The 17,389-nt window shown below is 36.1% G+C and overlaps 1 protein-coding gene across 1 annotated transcript in view; it reads left to right on the forward strand.

Annotated features, from left to right (window-relative positions):
- LOC115432779 (polypeptide N-acetylgalactosaminyltransferase 10) overlaps positions 1-17,389 on the forward strand; it is a 189,185-nt gene that overhangs the window by 99,641 nt on the left and 72,155 nt on the right. The window contains exon 4 of the mRNA XM_030153783.1: positions 1,949-2,115. Within this exon, the coding sequence (XP_030009643.1) occupies positions 1,949-2,115 (167 nt within the window). The remainder of the gene's footprint in view (positions 1-1,948; positions 2,116-17,389) is intronic.

The raw sequence follows: 17,389 nt of genomic DNA on the forward strand, positions 1-17,389 counted from the left end.
GGTACACCAATGTAAGTCAGTGACAGGCATCAGTCCTGACCCACCTGTTCTCAGCTGCATTTGAATAGAGTTTTTAAGCAGAAGTTCAGATCTGCAGTTTTTTTAAGCTTTAAGTTTTTTATCTGTTTTGTTTTGGTTTTTTTTCTTTTCATGCCTATACTTTTGATTGCTTCCCTGCTGTAATGCTTTTAATGTTTTATGTAAAGCACTTTGAATTGTCTTGTACATGAAATGTGCTATAGAAATAAACTTGCCTTTGCTTGCCTTGCATGCTTGCGTGTGTTCGTGGACCACATAAGATGAGTGATCCCCATGCAGTTATATTTGAATTGGGGGATCCATGCGTGGACCACGGCTTACATTAGTATAACTACTGTGGGCCCATCCCCAATTTAAGGTCCGAGGTCATTACACAGACTTCTGTGAAAGACTGCTCTCACAGTTAGGAGGAGGAGCCTATAGTAGCCCAGAGGCGCAGCCTGGAGACTCAAGAGAGATCAAATCGATTTGAAGGTTTCCCTTTTTTTTTTTGAACATTCTTTTTATTGAACATTTTCAAAATTATACAGTCCAGCATACAGGTGTATACAGGTTGTATGAAATATATAGCAGATCCAAGATATGTCCACAGCGATGATCTCAAAAGTCTGTATTTAATCTATTTCAGGTAGTTGCAGTTTGAGTTCCCAGATATTCCGACACTTTTCCAAACTTTGCTGTAAAGACGTCCTTCTGATCGTTAATATAAAATCTTAGTCTTTCCAGAGAAATATATTCTGATATCAAAGACTTCCACAGATCTATTGAAGGAGGTCCTTCTCCAACCCATTTGGTCATAACAGCCTTTCGGCCCAACATAAACAAAAACTGAACAGTATACTTATTTGTTCTCAGTGATTCTGGGATATATCCCAGTAGACACAATAATGGATTAGGCTGTACCTGGTGCTTAATGACCACACTAACCTCAACACATGTGGTTTGCCAAAACTGTTGAATCTTTTCACATTCCCAGAGGCAGTGAAGTCTTGTCCCTAAAATACTTTTACATGTGGGGTAGTTTGGAGAGGCCCCTGCTGTATATGTACTGTACATATATGGAGATATATAGACATTTTGTAAAATACAATATTGCATTCCTCTACATCTGTTACATACGGATATTTTTGAAGGTAAAAGTAAGATTTCCTCCCATACGTCAGTATCTATTGTTGTTTTCAGCTGAGTTTCCCAGGATTTCTGTAAGAATGATAACTTATTAGTATTCAAATGCTGCAGCTTTGAATAAAATTTGGAGACAAAGTGACTTTGATTAAGACTATCTAAAAGGGTCTTTTCTAATAAACTGAAGTCATCTGGGAGATTAAGAGTATTCATTTTGGTTTGTACACAGTGTCTGACCTGAAGATATTTATAAAAGTCATTTGTTTGTAGTCTGTATTTAGTTTGACAGTTTCCCTTTTTTAATAATCATCCTAATTAAAAAATCCAATTTCGACTTAAAATCAATTAATCATGCAGTCCTATTACTAACTGTACTGCTGCTGTTTCTGTCAGTTTGACACAGACAGGAATAGGGATGCATTCAGGGCACCTTTAAAACCTCTCTCAGAAATCTCCATTGTTTTGAAGCGTAAACTGAGTGGCTGCTGTCAGACAGACTACAGTTTGTAAATTCAGAAATCTTAACTCAAAATATAAGAAAAAGAATGCAACTTTTCCCCTCGTGCAAGTGTGTAAATGCATTCTACTACAGCTATCATTACACTAGAGTTTAGCGAATTAACCCTCAACCTGGTAGGATTATCGAATTATACATCATGATTAATAACAATCAATGGAAAAGTGAGTTTTTTGCAATGAGGTGGAGGAAGTCGGAGACTATCGCTGTGATCTCATGGATCTTGAATGCGAGTATTTATTATTTTCTTGTTTTCTGTGTGCGCAGCTGTAAACAGAAGCTCTACTCGGAGAAGTTGCCCAACACCAGCATCATCATCCCGTTTCATAATGAGGGCTGGTCGTCTCTGCTGAGGACCGTCCACAGTGTACTCAACCGCTCCCCTCCACAGCTCATCGCAGAGATCATCCTGGTGGACGACTTCAGCGACAAAGGTAAGACACACACATACGCACTCAGCTGAGAAAACACACCAGGTCCTGTTCTCTCATGTTAATAACTGGGACTTTGACCCTGTTTTCTTTTCTCTCTGTTTAGTGCTCACATACACTCACACACTGACTCATTTATTTCCAGGCATCAGTGACTCTGTTGCACAAATAAAAAGAATCAAACATATGAATAAACACAAACATCAGCCAGATTCTGCATGGACCCAGATGTGAAGGCAATATGCTTTGGTGTTTACGTCATGAAAACATCCACCATTATTAGTAGTGTTCTGGGAGGACATCTAAGGACCAGGCAGTGTACTTTACACAACAAGGTATGAAGACAGTAACATGTAACTGATAAAATGAGTGTTCAGATCATGCACTTAAGTACAAATCATCTATGTTATAAAAGCTAAGTGGCCTTTGTGCGTGTGCGTGCATGTATGTGTGTCTGGGGATTCACACAAAATCCAGAAAGAGCTGACTGCTGCACTTTGGCAAACTTAAGTATTTTTGGTCAAGGAACAGACCTGCGAAAATGGCAAGTTGATAGGACCAATATTTTTGGAAGATATTAGTACTTTTGGAATACAATGGCGGTGACTGCTGGACAAATGCGGTATAGCATGTACTGATACACAACAGCATACAGACTACTACATCTGGAACCCGTGGATCCCCATGCATTAGTTGTGTTTATTTTGAAGTAAAATAGTCCCTATCATTGTTTTATTTTATGTATGATATTTTTGGATTCATTTTACATCTCCATTCATGTGTATGCTGTTTTTTCCTGCTATGAATGTGTAATGTTGAGCTCATTAGAACTATTTTATATGCTGTTGGTAGTTCAAGTTACAGTGATGCATTGTATTGCTACAATAGAGTACAAGACAATGCAAACAACTGTATTTATTCTAGTTGGTGCAATTTGTTTGGAGCACTTTACTGTACACAAACCCAACATATGGACAAAGAAACACAGCTGGAGGTGGTTGTGAATCTATAAACACGCATACATACATTCATACATGTATGCGTACATACATACATACATGCATACGTCACATAACATAACACACATCGCATACATTCATTCATTTCTTTCTTGAACTGTTTTAGTTCTCATACCACTGTGCGAAGGTGGGGTACACCTTGGATGTGAGCATCTGTAAAACCTAGAAGTGAGTACATAAATGATAGGTGTGCTTTCATCCATCTGTTTTATTTGTATTTTGCAATTTAGCAAAGGGGAGGTGAAAAAGTCAGTGTATGTTTTAAAAGCAATGTTAAAAAATGCAGTGGAAACATATTTATTATGAACAATTATGTATGCATCTGCATGCATGAACCAATAGAGGAGCTGCAACTGAAGTAAAACAAGAAAGAAGTAGATGCTACATAGGCAAGGCAAATTTATTTATATAGCACATTTCAGCAACAAGGCAATTCAAGGTGCTTCACACAGGACGTTGAACTACAACGACAAGGGAAAAAGAAACACATTTAAAACATAAAAGAAACATGTAAAAGGTGATTAAAAACAGCTAGTAAGAAAACAACACATAAAACCCAAAAATATAAAAACACACACATTAAAGTAAGAGTTGCAGTGCAGAGTTTCATATGGAAACAACAACAAAACAGCAGCATATATGAAGAGTTGCAGAGACTAATGTTAGACAGACCTTCAAGAAAAACCTTTATATGATCAAAACTTCAGGTTTTTCATTCATTTATCTTTTAAGAATGCATCTGTCCTGCTGCCTGTGTTTCTGAAAATGTGCTAAATAGTCCAATTCCTGATGAATTATTAATAAAAGTATAATTAACCAACAACAGCAAAGCTTATCTAATACAGATGGATCATTTCAAAGTCAAACTGCCAAAGGGAAGAAACAATTGGCTGTGATGCAAACAGGTAAAACAAAACATCTCAATGGCACCAGAGAAAATTAACTTTCAAGCAAGTGTCCAGAAGAAGCACAAGTATGTACTGGTTCCCAGAGGATTTGTTAGTTACAGAGAAACTTCAGATTTCCACTTGATAAATACAGTGGAGTAAAAAGTGTAATATTTACCCCTGTGGCGTAGTAGAGCAGAAATACAGAGCAGCAGGAAATACTCAAGTGAAGTAGCTCAAAGTTGTACTTAAGTACAGTACTTCCATTCTACCACAGATAAACTGTGTCACCTTTTGGTCTCATGTCTGGGGCGCTTTCTCTCAGGCTGCATGAGAATCATATTAATGCTGTTTGGAGCTGCAGTGACCTCTGAACAGATGGAGGTGTTGGAGCTCATTGTGAGGGCGGATTATGACCTCTGTGTCCAGGAGTAACAGGTAGAACAGTCTGAGTGGACGTACGACTGAGTAGCACTTATCACTGAGGTCTGAACAGTGGAAGCTCTGTCACAGTACTTTTACTGGAAGTACTGCATTAGAAGTAGACTGATATATTGGTCAGCCGATAGGTTGATTTTTATTTTTTTTTCTCAATGTTGACCTTAATGTTTTTTTTGAAAGCCGATATTTGATCATTAGTAAAGATATTATAAGATATTTGATCAGGCACCTGTGTGGGCAGGACTTGAAGTTCAGTAAATGTTAAAAGAGTACTATGTGTACGTGTATTAATAATTTCATTTATATTGCTGCATAAAAATCTTAATTGAGTGTTTCAATTGTATTTTACAGTCAATGTGTTTAAAAAATTGACTGTAGATATTGGCCATCGACTGACCAAATTTTAAAAAATCGCCATCGGCCTTAGAAAAACCCATATCAGTAGACCTCTATACTGGATTATATTACCTTAAAACATTTATTTATTTATTTATTTATTTATTGCAGCTTTTTATTTAACTCACCAGCCAGTCGGCCATAATAGCCTTGGTAATAGCCTTTTTACTGGCTGCTAATAGTATTTTAAACAAATATCTATAATTTTTTCTTGCATTATTACCTCCGCCAAGGAGGTTATGTTTTTGCCAGGGTTTGTTTGTCTGTTTGTTTGTTTGTTTGTTTGTTTGTTTGTCTGTCCGTTAGTGTGCAACATAACTCAAAAAGTTATGGACAGATTTTGATGAAATTTTCAGGGTTTGTTGGAAATGGGATAAGGAAGAAATGATTAAATTTTGGTGGTGATCGGGGGTGGGGGGGCCCACGGGGGGGCGGGGGAGGGGGGGGGGGCACTGATCAGCCTTGGCAGAGGTCTGCGCTCTCCGAGTGCTTCTAGTTACCAATAATACATCTGAAATGCATCACCAAACATGTTTTAGGGATTACATAACCCAACAGCTTAAAGTTTGTTCACAATTTTGAGAACTTTTGATTTTTGAATTTTTGATGAATTTTGGAAATATTAAACATTTGCCTTTACCTATAAGGGTCCATATTTTGATGGTTTATAACAGGGAAACGGTTACAGATATCAATATAGTTGTTACTGAGCACTGATAGGAAGTCATATAAGGGCTTTGATTGAATTAGTTGAGTTTTCCTCCAGTGAAAGTACCACCCACTTCTATTAGGAGACTGTTCCCCCGCATCAAGACCACAGCACTCTAACGTAGAACAGAACCTAACAACCTCACAAATTCAACTTGTTATTTATTCTTGATAGAACATGACGGTGTGATACAGGGACATTGGTCCTATTTTTATTTAATGTGGCATTTATCTTTGTTTCTTGTATTAATAGAGTGGACATTGCAGGAGGTAGCCAATTGAGTTCATACTCAGTCGCGGTAAAAATCAAAATTCACCAACAAAAAATATGTACATTACACAGCAAATTTGTGGAGTAAAATAATCTGGAATTAGGTAAAAAAAAAAAAAGAGTGAAAGAGTTAAATTTCTGGAGTTCATTCTGAAAGTTTAACTCCAGCTTGTGTCTTTGATGGTGTCATTTTTCAGGGTAGATTTACCAGGTGTTGAGGAGCATGATTGAACACCATAATGGGTGTTGATTTCTGAACAGAGCAACAGAGAAGACCAGTGTGCTCATGGATGTCATACGAGGCGTTGTATAAGTACCATTTTGCTTCTGAAACAAGGCTATTTATTAGGCTGGAAGTAACTTTTCTGTCAGCTCTGTCAGTATCATTATATGTATATTTCTGTTCAGACCAACTTGCTAACCAGCTGCTAAAATTGGCTCTTGCTGCAAACTTAGAACGTCGAACATGCTAATTTTAGCTCGACGGCTTCTTGCATTGTAGTCTTAGGTAATTTATACAAGAGTTGAGAGCAAAGCTATTGAACAAATAGTAACTGTCATGATGCACTCCTGCGTTGCCACAGACCCCTCCTGCTGGCACCTGTCACACCTGGAGCAGATCTGCACGAGGAGCCCCTAGAAGCGGCTCCTCTGCTCTGGTAGGGTGCCAGATCATTGCTGCTGCTGTCATTGCGTCATGCCTCCATCGACGTTCATCCCATTTCACTTCAGAGCCATAACCCGGACACCTGGAAAGCATTTCATGCAAGAGCACTTTATAAGCATCTATATGGCATGTGTCTGAGCACACTTTAAAAAACAAAACAAAAAAACCCAACAACTAGTCATTATATGGTGTTTTTTGAGTGTCAGAGTTCACGTAAAATGAATTCCAGGTGGGTGTTGTGTTTTAGTCTACATGAGATTAGTTTTTGTAACTCCCAGAAGAGTTAAATTTTAACTCCTGAAAAGAGTTAAAAGATCAACTCTGTGAAAAGAGTTACTTTAACACTGCTCTAGAGTGTTTTCAGTGGTCTCACATGTACACTTAAATCGAGTTGATTTTAACTTGCATGGAGTTTATTCCAAAGTCCAGAATTTGCTGTGTACATTTTCATTTACATTTATGCATTTGGCAGACACTTTTTTCCAAAGTAGCTTAACGGGAAAAACTAAAATAAAAAATACAAGAATAGATCAAAGACATAAAACAGCTGTACAATTAAAAACAGTGTCGTACAGAAGATTTTAAAAAAAAAGCAAAATGATTGACTAAAATACAAGAATAGATTAAAAAAAGACATAAAAACAGCTGTACAATTAAAAGCAGTGAAACAAAAATATCAAGTAAAACAACAGAATAAACACAATAATACATTTAAAATGGAATGTACACCAAAAAAATATGTGAGGATATTTTGTATGCATTTTAAGGGATTTTATTTCATGGAAGATTCTCCTATCAGGCATCATATCCATACTTCTGGCTAAATTTACACTCACAAATTGACATATGGATGAAATATGGCAGCATACAATATAAACGATAGTGTCAGTAAACTATGTAACTGTGCCAAGCTGAAGTTTGAGTAAGGGAGGCTGCATTATTTCCTATTAACTTTTTATTTATTTATTTATTTGTTTATTTATTTTTTATTCTTTTTGATATAAAAAGACCCGCTGAAAGTATATGAGGCATACGATATGCGAGAATACTTCTAGCGGAGGTATCAGATCTCTGCAGACATATGTGTGTTCTTAAATTAACGCACATTTCATCAAACCCTCCGACGCCCACTGTGATTAATTCACACCGTCTTGTTTTGGTAGCTCGCAGCCAACAGGAGGAAAATAAACAATTGATGAGCGGTTTCTTTCACTGCGATTTGCTCAGGTGCTAATTAGTGCCTTGTTTGTATGTCGTGTAATTATAGCCTCACTGCAGAGCGGCATTTCAGGAACAGCCTCTTCTCTCCTTTTTAAAATCATAATTAATACAACTATTCATATCTCACTCTGAGGATTTCTGTTTGTTCTTGTCTAGTCTTAAACTGGAGGCAAGGTTTTCTTTTTTTCGGGGTGGGGGTAGGGGGGTACAGAAGTGCTTTTTTTGTGTCATGTCACATATCCAAAGCACTTCTTACAGTTCTACATTTTCATTAGATTTTATCCTTTTTTTTCTCCTGTTTGCCCTTTAATTCTACTTTACTTTGAGCTGATTCACTGTTGGTTTTAGTTATTAGATTCCATGTTACTTTGACTTTTTCAGGTATGATGAGGGAAACTTTCATTAAAGATTCTGAAAAGGCAAGATGAAAAACATCCCTGACATGAAATATGATCATTCATGTAGTTTTTGTGAAGTTTAAGCACTGTTATTCTTCTTTATTTACCTTAGTTATGTATAATCATCCTTCTGCAAACAAACCAAACATCCACTGAATACGCTCCTTCATTTTGAGCACGTAGTTGTCTATCATATTATTAGTATTTTTTATTTTTTTGCTCTGGAGCATCACATTTATTCAACAGCAAATTCCTGAAGGTTTGGTCTTGCACATTTATGTCGAAAAATCAGTGTTACTTCATTGTCAGAACAGTTATTTTTATCTTCTGACTCATTCACTGATGAGATGTTGCAGCTCTACATCTGGTGTCCACATGTTGTCTAAATGTAAAAAATGATTGATGTAAATAATGACTAATTTGCACTATAATAATATATTCATAAACATATATGTTTAAAAGACCGGATCCCTGTACATATCCACTCACTGTATAAAAACTCCAATTTGCACTTTGTACATATTACAAATCCACTGTAAATCTCAACCCATTGTTGTCCTTGTCTCTAGTCAAATGTTTGTTTATCCCATAAAGACCCAAACATCCATTAGTGACCAAAACCATTTACTGACCTAAAATATTGAACACCTGTTGATCCACTAATCCTATCAATGCATGTAAATAATTGGTGTAAAATACAGTTTGTCATCTTTTCATGGTCATCAGATATGACCCATTTGGACGTACAGAGGCTCCATAGTGAACATGGAAACACCGTCATCTTCTACAGCAGGGGTGTCCAACTCATGTTAGTTCAGGGGCCACATACAGCCTGATATGATCTAAAGTGGGCCAGACCAGTAAAATAATGCAAATAATAGGATAACAACTTAGAAATAATGTCATCTTCAAAGTTTTCTCTATGTTTTTGAGTGAAAAAGGTAAAATTCCATAATAATAATAATAATAATAAATTTTATTTATAAGCGCCTTTCAAGACACCCAAGGACACTGTACAACAAGATAAAACAAACAATCCATAAAATACAAAGAAATAAACAGATTAAAACAAATAATTACTATATATAGAAGTGAAGTAGTAGAATGGAGATTAGAGCTTATGGGGGGTAGGCTATTCTGAAAAGGTGAGTTTTGAGTCCGGATAATGAAAATGTTTACATCTACAAACTGTACTTGAGCATAACATGAGCAAATGTGAACAACCTGAAAATTCTTGAGAAAAATAAGTGCAATTTTAACAAAATTATGCCTAGTTTATCATTTATACATATGCATTACAAGTTATGGATCACAATCAATCTACAAATACACAGAACATTTAATAACAGGCAGAATATTGGTGAAATTCCACATACTTCTCTTAAGAGATTTCAGGTTGTTCATATTTTTTGTAAAAGGCTTGTCTGTAAATAAACATTTTTGAGTAATTTTACTTTTTTTTTTTTTTTACACTAAATAAGGAAAATTTGCAGTTTTCATTATTTATAAGTTATTATGATAATGTTTTACTGGTCTGATCCACTTTAGATTGAATTGAGCTGAAATTATTTTAACATCCGTGATTGTTAATTTCTTCAGTGTAATTTTTGCCTTTCACAAATTCATCCCAGGGGCCAGATCGAACCCCTTGGCGGGCCGGTTTTGGCCCCCAGGCCACGTGTTTGACACCTGTGTTCTACAGCATTGATTCACTAATAAAACCCATGGAGTTGGATTAATGACAGTGAATGGACACACTTGGTTTACGTTCAGTTAATGATATACTTTGCGGAAAAAGTGACTTTTTCTTCAGTTTTCTCTGTTTTTAATAGCATAACCCTCAACTTTAATCTGAGCTTTTATGAACATCTACATGATCAGTGAATTAAATACAGGAAAATATCTAATGTTTGCTGAAAAAAATGCAAAATACAGAGGATTATGTCATAAAAAATGGTTATGATGTCACTCAAGGAAAGTTAAATATAGAGAAAAACATATTTTGGAACTGCCACAGAAGTAACACTGGGTCTTTATAGGTTATATTAGGTCTATGTTTAAGTCTGTTTGGGTTATGTTGAAATTGTACGTCATAAGCAAAGAAAAACCAAAGACAAATGCCTTGTATGTGTTCAAATACTTGGCCAATAAAGCTGACTCTGATTCTGATTTACATTATAGCAGTATTTCTGTAGTAACTGTCCCGTAGTCATCGCATTGCAATTATTTTGAGGTTGCAATTATTTTCTATGATACTTAGATGGTGTTTGTTAGGTGAATAAAAACAGCAGCTTGAAACAAACAGAAATATCACATTTTCTATATTATTTCCAGACTTTGTCCTTAGACTGTTGTTTCCTTTGACTTTTCTTCCACTATGGTTTGATGATACTGGAGAGGATTTCTTCTCAAGGCGCCTCATTTCTAATATTTGGTTCACGGGCACATCGAGAACTTCAGCAGCACTTGTCATATGAAGCAATTTTATTTACCTCCAACTTTACAATTAAATAATAAACAGTTGTTGTATAGACTAATGAGTTGTTGATCTGCTGCAGGTTTTGTTTCTTCCCTCCTCCATACACCTTGGAAGTGGGTGAAGTTGTGTCAGAACCCTCTACTTAGACCAGGGGTGTCAAAACCGGGTCACCAGTTGGCCGTGTAAATAGCTCTTCTTGTAAATGAAACGGAATCATTTGAAGCATAACAAGTATATGTGAAATTAACAGGAATGGGGAATGAAATCATTAATCTTACTCAGGTTTTATGACAGATAATCATCTACTAAAATTTCATGATCATGACAACCTTAATTAATCAAGACAAGCTGATGTTTTTTGGATCGGACTCATTTGGACCCAGGATTTTTTGGATCCAGTTTCTAGTGGTCATTTGTGGTTGGTTGCGTCTATGAATATTTTCCACTATTAAACTGAACTCTGGTCTTTCTTTTTCATGTTGTAAAATCACTTAATTTTTATATTTGTATTTTAGTTTTAGAATCTCATCGTCAGCCAGTGACTGACTATTATCATTTCCTGTAGAACTCTGATTAAAACACAAATGACCTGTGGCATTATTTAATGAGTATTCGTCTGTTTTTCGCTCCAGATCTCTTGTTGGTGTAAAAGGATTTCGCCTCGCTCTCTCTCTCTCTCTCTATTTTCTCTTGCCCACACTTACTGAGTCATAGATCATGTATAAATACTGAAACCTGCTGCTATGTTTTCTGATGAGTCTCATTGTATTGCATCTGTGCATATTGTGACAATAGTGACACAAAAAACTCAATATAAATTTTATTTTATATTGTCTGTCTTTGATTTTTTTTTCTTTCTTTGTCTTGACAACCAACAAATCAACACTTTGTATCCACAGACTATACTCTATATAAAGATCATCATTTATGGGTCCAATGGGTACTATATCTGTACTTTGGTATCATTATGTTTTCTTCTTCAAGTTAAAACTCATAGCTGATTATTTTGTCAGTTGGTCAAAATAACATTGTTTCTTCTAATCTTCATGTGCTGCATCAGCTGCTCGTTTACATCAGAGGGGTCAAACATACGGCCCGTGGGCCAAGACCAGCCGATTTGGTACCTAGAGTTGAGGAATAGTCCCATCTCCACATTAAATATCTCAACAAGTTTATAGGACAAATATTTTGGGAGATATTAGCAGTTATGGAATACAAAAGCCTTACAATCACATTGCGTTGCCCATGATGGTTGACGGGAAGCGCAGTTCCACGCTGCATGACAAGAAATGAAGTTAAAGACAGGAACAACGCATTTACTAACTTCAATCCCTAGATAACAGTATTAGCCTAATATGACCGGCGGTTCCCCACGGGTCAACGCGCTAGTACACAATAACCTATAAATAATGACAATTTAAAATTTTCTCTTCTAGTGTAAAACCTGAACAAATGTGAACCAGGAATGTCAAGAGAAGTACGTACAGTTTTAACAGTATTATACCTTTTACTAATTGTTCTGTGTGTTTGTAGATCCACTGTGATCTGTAAGCTGTAATGCACAGGTGTCAAACATGCGGCCCAGGGGCCAAAACCGACCCGCCATAGCAGGGGTGTCAAACTCATTCTGGTTCAGGGGCCATATTTAGCCCAATTTGATCTCAAGTGGGCCAGACCAGTAAAATAATGATGTAATAACCTATAAATAATGACAAATCCAAGTTTTTCTTTTTGTTTTAGTACAAAAAAACCCAATTAAATTATGAAAATATTTACATTTTACAAAAAAGACCTGAAGAAAAAAAAAAGAAATTTCATTTGAAAAATGAGTGCAATTTTAACAATATTATGCCTCAACTTATTATTTATACATGTACATTACACACAATGTTACATAAACATTTGGTAACAGGGAGAATATTGTTAAAATTTTGGAGTTTGGAACTAAAATTTGAACAATTTCTACAATATTCCATCTCTTATTATTAACACAACTGCAAATCACAGTGGATCCATAAATGCACAAAACATTTAGTAACAGGCAGAATATTGTTAAAATTGCACATTTCAGATTGTTCATCTTTGTTTTTATTTATGTATTTATTTGTATTTTATTGTGAAAGAATAGTTTTGTAAATGTTAATATTTTCACAGTGTAATGTTATTTTTTTCACTTAAATTTTTTTTCACATAATTTTTCACAAAGAAAATTTGTAGTTGTCATTATTTATGGGTTATTATGTTGTTATTTTTACTGGAGATCACATTGGTCTGTATGTGGAACCTGAACCAAAATGATTTTGACAACCTTGACTGTTCAGGTTCATTTTTGCACTTTCATCCCACGGGCCGGAATGGAAGCTTTGGCGGGCCAGATTTGGCCCCCGGGCCGCATGTTTGACACCTGTGCGCCAAAGGGTCCAATCTGGCCCACGGGATGAATTTGCAAAGTGCAAGTTAGGGCATCAAACTCAAAAATAATATCATAATAACCTATAAATAATGACAACCCCAATTTTTTCTCTTTGATTTAGTGCAAAAAACATTTAAGTATGAAAATGTTTCCGTTGACAAACGATCCTTTAACAATAAAATGTGAATAACTTGAACAAATATAAACAACCTGAAATGTCTAAAGAAAATAAAGTGCAATTTTAACAGTATTCTGCCTGTTACTGAATGTTTTGTGCCTTTGTAGAATTGCTCTGTAATGCACATGTATACAAATATAAATGATTAGTCGAGGCATAATATTGATAAAATTGTACTTGCATTTCTTAACAAATTTCTTTTTTTTCAGGTTATTCACGTCCTTTTTGTTTGGATTGTTTGTAAATGTAAGTATTGGCATAATTGAATGTCATTTTTTTGCACTGAAACAATTTGGAGTTGTCATTATTTATTGGCTATCATGCTATTATTTGACTGGTCCGGCCCACTGCAGATTAAATTTAGCTGGAAGAAAATGAGTTTGACACCCCTGCTGTAATGCATATTTGTAAGTGATGAACTGAGGCATAATATTGTTAAAATTACAATTATTTTTCGTAAGATATTTCAGGTGGTTTGTGGTTTTAAAACACTGTCATTATTTCACTGGTCTGGTCCATTTCAGATCTTGTTGAGCTGTATGTGGCCCCTAAACTAAAATGAGTTTGACATCCCTGGTTTACGTCATAGCTCTGTTAGCTTAGCTCTGGTTTTAGACTGAAAACAGTTACAGTAAAACCACAAACCACCTCCGTTTTCTGCACGGTGTGTGTTTGTCAATAGCTGCACTAAAGATCTGTTTGGAATCCAACAAACAAGGCCAGAACCGTCACAGTTTAGTCTGAAACGTGGATCAACAAATAACAACTTAGCAAAGATAATAACATTCCATAATAACTTTACACCTTCATAAGCTTCACATTCAAACGCCCCTGTGGAAGAAACGCTGCCATTTCAGCATCAAAATCAATATAGTAACATTACGTGGGGGTACGTGATATTTCCCTTGTGTTTTTGTTTCTGTTTTTTCCTCCTTCAACCTAAGTAATATTTGTCTAATCTGAAGTTGTTTTCTGGGGGATAGACTTTCCTCTCTGTGTGTTCCATGTTGCTGTGATATTCTTATCAGAGAATCAGATAAATGAAGCTACAGTGAAGTTTCCTGTCATGGTTTTGACCCAATCTGTCTGAAAACTTTCCTCAGTGCAAACAGGAAATGTCAGATTTCACTGTCGCACCCACAATCGCAAAACTTTTTTTTTTTTTTTTTTAATTCATTTGCACTGACATTCAACAATAATAATGGCAGAAATCTATCACATAAAAAAAAGAATAGGGATCATTTTAATTTCCCCTCCTGTTGTAGCCTAATTGGGAATAATATGATGCAGAAGCAGCACCTACTGGGTTTGTAATGACAAAAAACCAAATTCAACTTTCATAGGGCTCATATGAAAAAAGAAACATGTTTGAAAGAAATGGAAAGTGTCAAATGTTCAAATCATCCTTTACATTGAGAACGAATGGCAGTACCTTGTTAGAGTATCAAATTGCACTTATCTTCAGTTATTGAGTGTTTATGGCTCAAAAATGAACAAGTTTGCAGATTAAGAGTCAGAAACCTGGATAGTGTCTGAATAATGCAGATGGTCTCATACATTATTAACCAGGTTTTCACAACATACACTGGAATGTATATTTTGGCCAGACATCTGCATGTAACCCTTTATTACCTGTATATATCCTTATATGTTGTATATATTTCTTTTAACTGTAGTATGGAGTTAGCTTTTTGTGTATCTTAGTAGTATTTAGTAGTATTTGTATATTTACCCCGCCCCCCGAATGGGAGACGAGGGGTATTATTTTTGGCTCTGTTTGTTTGTTTCTTACTCTAGCAGCAAAACTATTGGTTGAATTCACACCAAATTGAATTTATAGATTGCCAGTGACCCAGAATAGATGTGGTTACATTTTGGGAAAGTAGGTCCAAGTTCCAAGTTTTTATGAGTTTTTTTAAAATCTTTTTTCTTTTTTTTTCTCTCTGATGAACAAAATTTAAAATGTCTATAAAACATCAATTTTGTTTGAATTTACTTCAAACTTGGCACATATATAGAAGCAATTGATATGCTGACATCAGCACACACATACAGTAAACATGATGACATCAGCTGGATTGATGCTAAAATAAGATACAATATGTGCATACAAGGGGTGGGGACTGTTGTGCCTGGCACCACTTGTATAGTGTTTTTTTGGTATATTGTCAATATTTTTCAGAATATATTTTCAGTATATTGTCTTTTTGCACTCTAAGTATTTGCTGCTAAACAGAGCTGCTACACTGATTTTCATTGTTCCTATAACAGTGACAGTAAAGATGTGTTCTATTCTATTCTATTCTATTCTGGTCTAGTCTAGTCTAGTCTAGTCTAGTCTAGTCTAGTCTAGTCTAGTCTAGTCTGGTCTGGTCTGGTTCAGATAATACAAAACATATAGAAGAAAAAACAAAAACAATGATAATAATAAAAAAAATACACAAATAAAAAAATCTGATAATAATAAAAAAAAGAACAACTGTTGTGCCTGAAAGGGAGTAGGAAGAAGCCACAGCTTATCCACTCCTACCCCCCGATTCCAGTCCACAGACTGTTAGTGCTTAATCACTTGATATATAACATAAGATTGTGATTATCCATAAACACACCCGTACAAACCTGTACACCCATACAGTCACATACACACACACACACACACACACTATTCTATTCTATTCTATTCTATTCTATTCTATTCTATTCTATTCTATTCTATTCTACTCTACTCTACTCTACTCTACTCTACTCTACTCTACTCTACTCTACTCTACTCTGTTCTATTCTATGAAGATGAAATTTGTGCTACACAAGTACATTGGGTTAAATGTTAAATGGCAAAAAAAAAAAAAAAAAAAAAAAATCTTCAGTGTATGAAGTAACTGGTGTTTTACTGTTCGTTTGGTGTGTGTGAAGTGAAGCGTCCTTCCCGCTGTGTGGTTAGCTTCCACGCGGCAGGTCTCTGTTGTTGAGTCACTGCCTTCATGTCAGCTGTTATCATGTCCAAAGGAGGCGTGCTGCACTCTGATGGCTTTGCTTTTATTATTTATTTATTTTATTTATTTATTTATCTATTTTTCAAATCCTCAGCAGTATGACACATTGCAGCGTGTACCTGTGTGCTCTGACATGCAAGATGACAGATGGCGAGCAGAGAAATCTGTGGAGGAAGTAGCCCATTAGCTGAGCTAACCTTGAAAGTATCGGGGAGGTTGAGGAGCCGCAGCGAGCCAACAGTCGCCTGCAGGGAGGGCCAGCCTCAACATCCTGCTGCACAGGAAATTCAATTACATCCTAATGAAGAGAGAGCTGACCTCCTCCTCCTCTTCCTCCTCCTCTCACCCAGCCCAAGCTCATCACGCTCTGTAGTTGGGCAGGTTATCAGCGCTAACCACAGGCTCCATTCAGCCTCTTTATTATACAAGACTCTTTATCACCTCACTTTAACAGCATGGATCAGGTTCTGCCTGTAGGTTTAGGGCTGTAACGACGTTGGTTAAATGTTAATGCCTTGTTTTATAAATCTCCACAGACTTATTATCCTGTATTAAACCCAGCCCGATTTCTTTCCTTCACTTCTGATAAGTGCTGCCAGTGTGTAAACGTGACCATAAAATCTTAAAATTAAGGCCAAAAATGTTCCTAAAAATGATAAGTAAGTTTCCATCCAAATGTCAAGTAAATTTGAACTACATTTAACGACAGCCAATCTGGAGAAGAAAATGACAATGTATGCGTCTCTCCATCATCACCATCATCACGGTTATTAACTTTGCCAGTTAATGTTTAATACGATAATCTGCTGTTAATGGAGGGACTGATAGATGTAAGAGGCTGTGATTGTTGTCATATAGCATCATTTCATCATCATCAGCTCTTCTGTAGTTTATCAAAGCCTCCCCCTTACCCCTACCCCTTGGCCCTTGCACTTGGATAGGGGTTGAAATATTCTCCTATGAAATGAGACAACCCTTCGAGACCTGTTACATCATCAGCAGTCATCGATGCCGCTATAAACAGATGCGACAACTTTGTTTCCAAAAAAAATCCACCTTGCCGTCAGCAGCTGTAACCGTCTCTGTTCCATGGGCTTTTGGGCATCTTTTTGTAACTATCAACCACAAACCACAGAAATGTGCTCTACAACTCATTGAAACTGCATTAAACGGTTGATCAAATGATGTTTACAAAGAAAATACGTG

This window comes from Sphaeramia orbicularis, chromosome 14 (genome assembly GCF_902148855.1).
Source record: "Sphaeramia orbicularis chromosome 14, fSphaOr1.1, whole genome shotgun sequence".
Taxonomy (NCBI): domain Eukaryota; kingdom Metazoa; phylum Chordata; class Actinopteri; order Kurtiformes; family Apogonidae; genus Sphaeramia; species Sphaeramia orbicularis.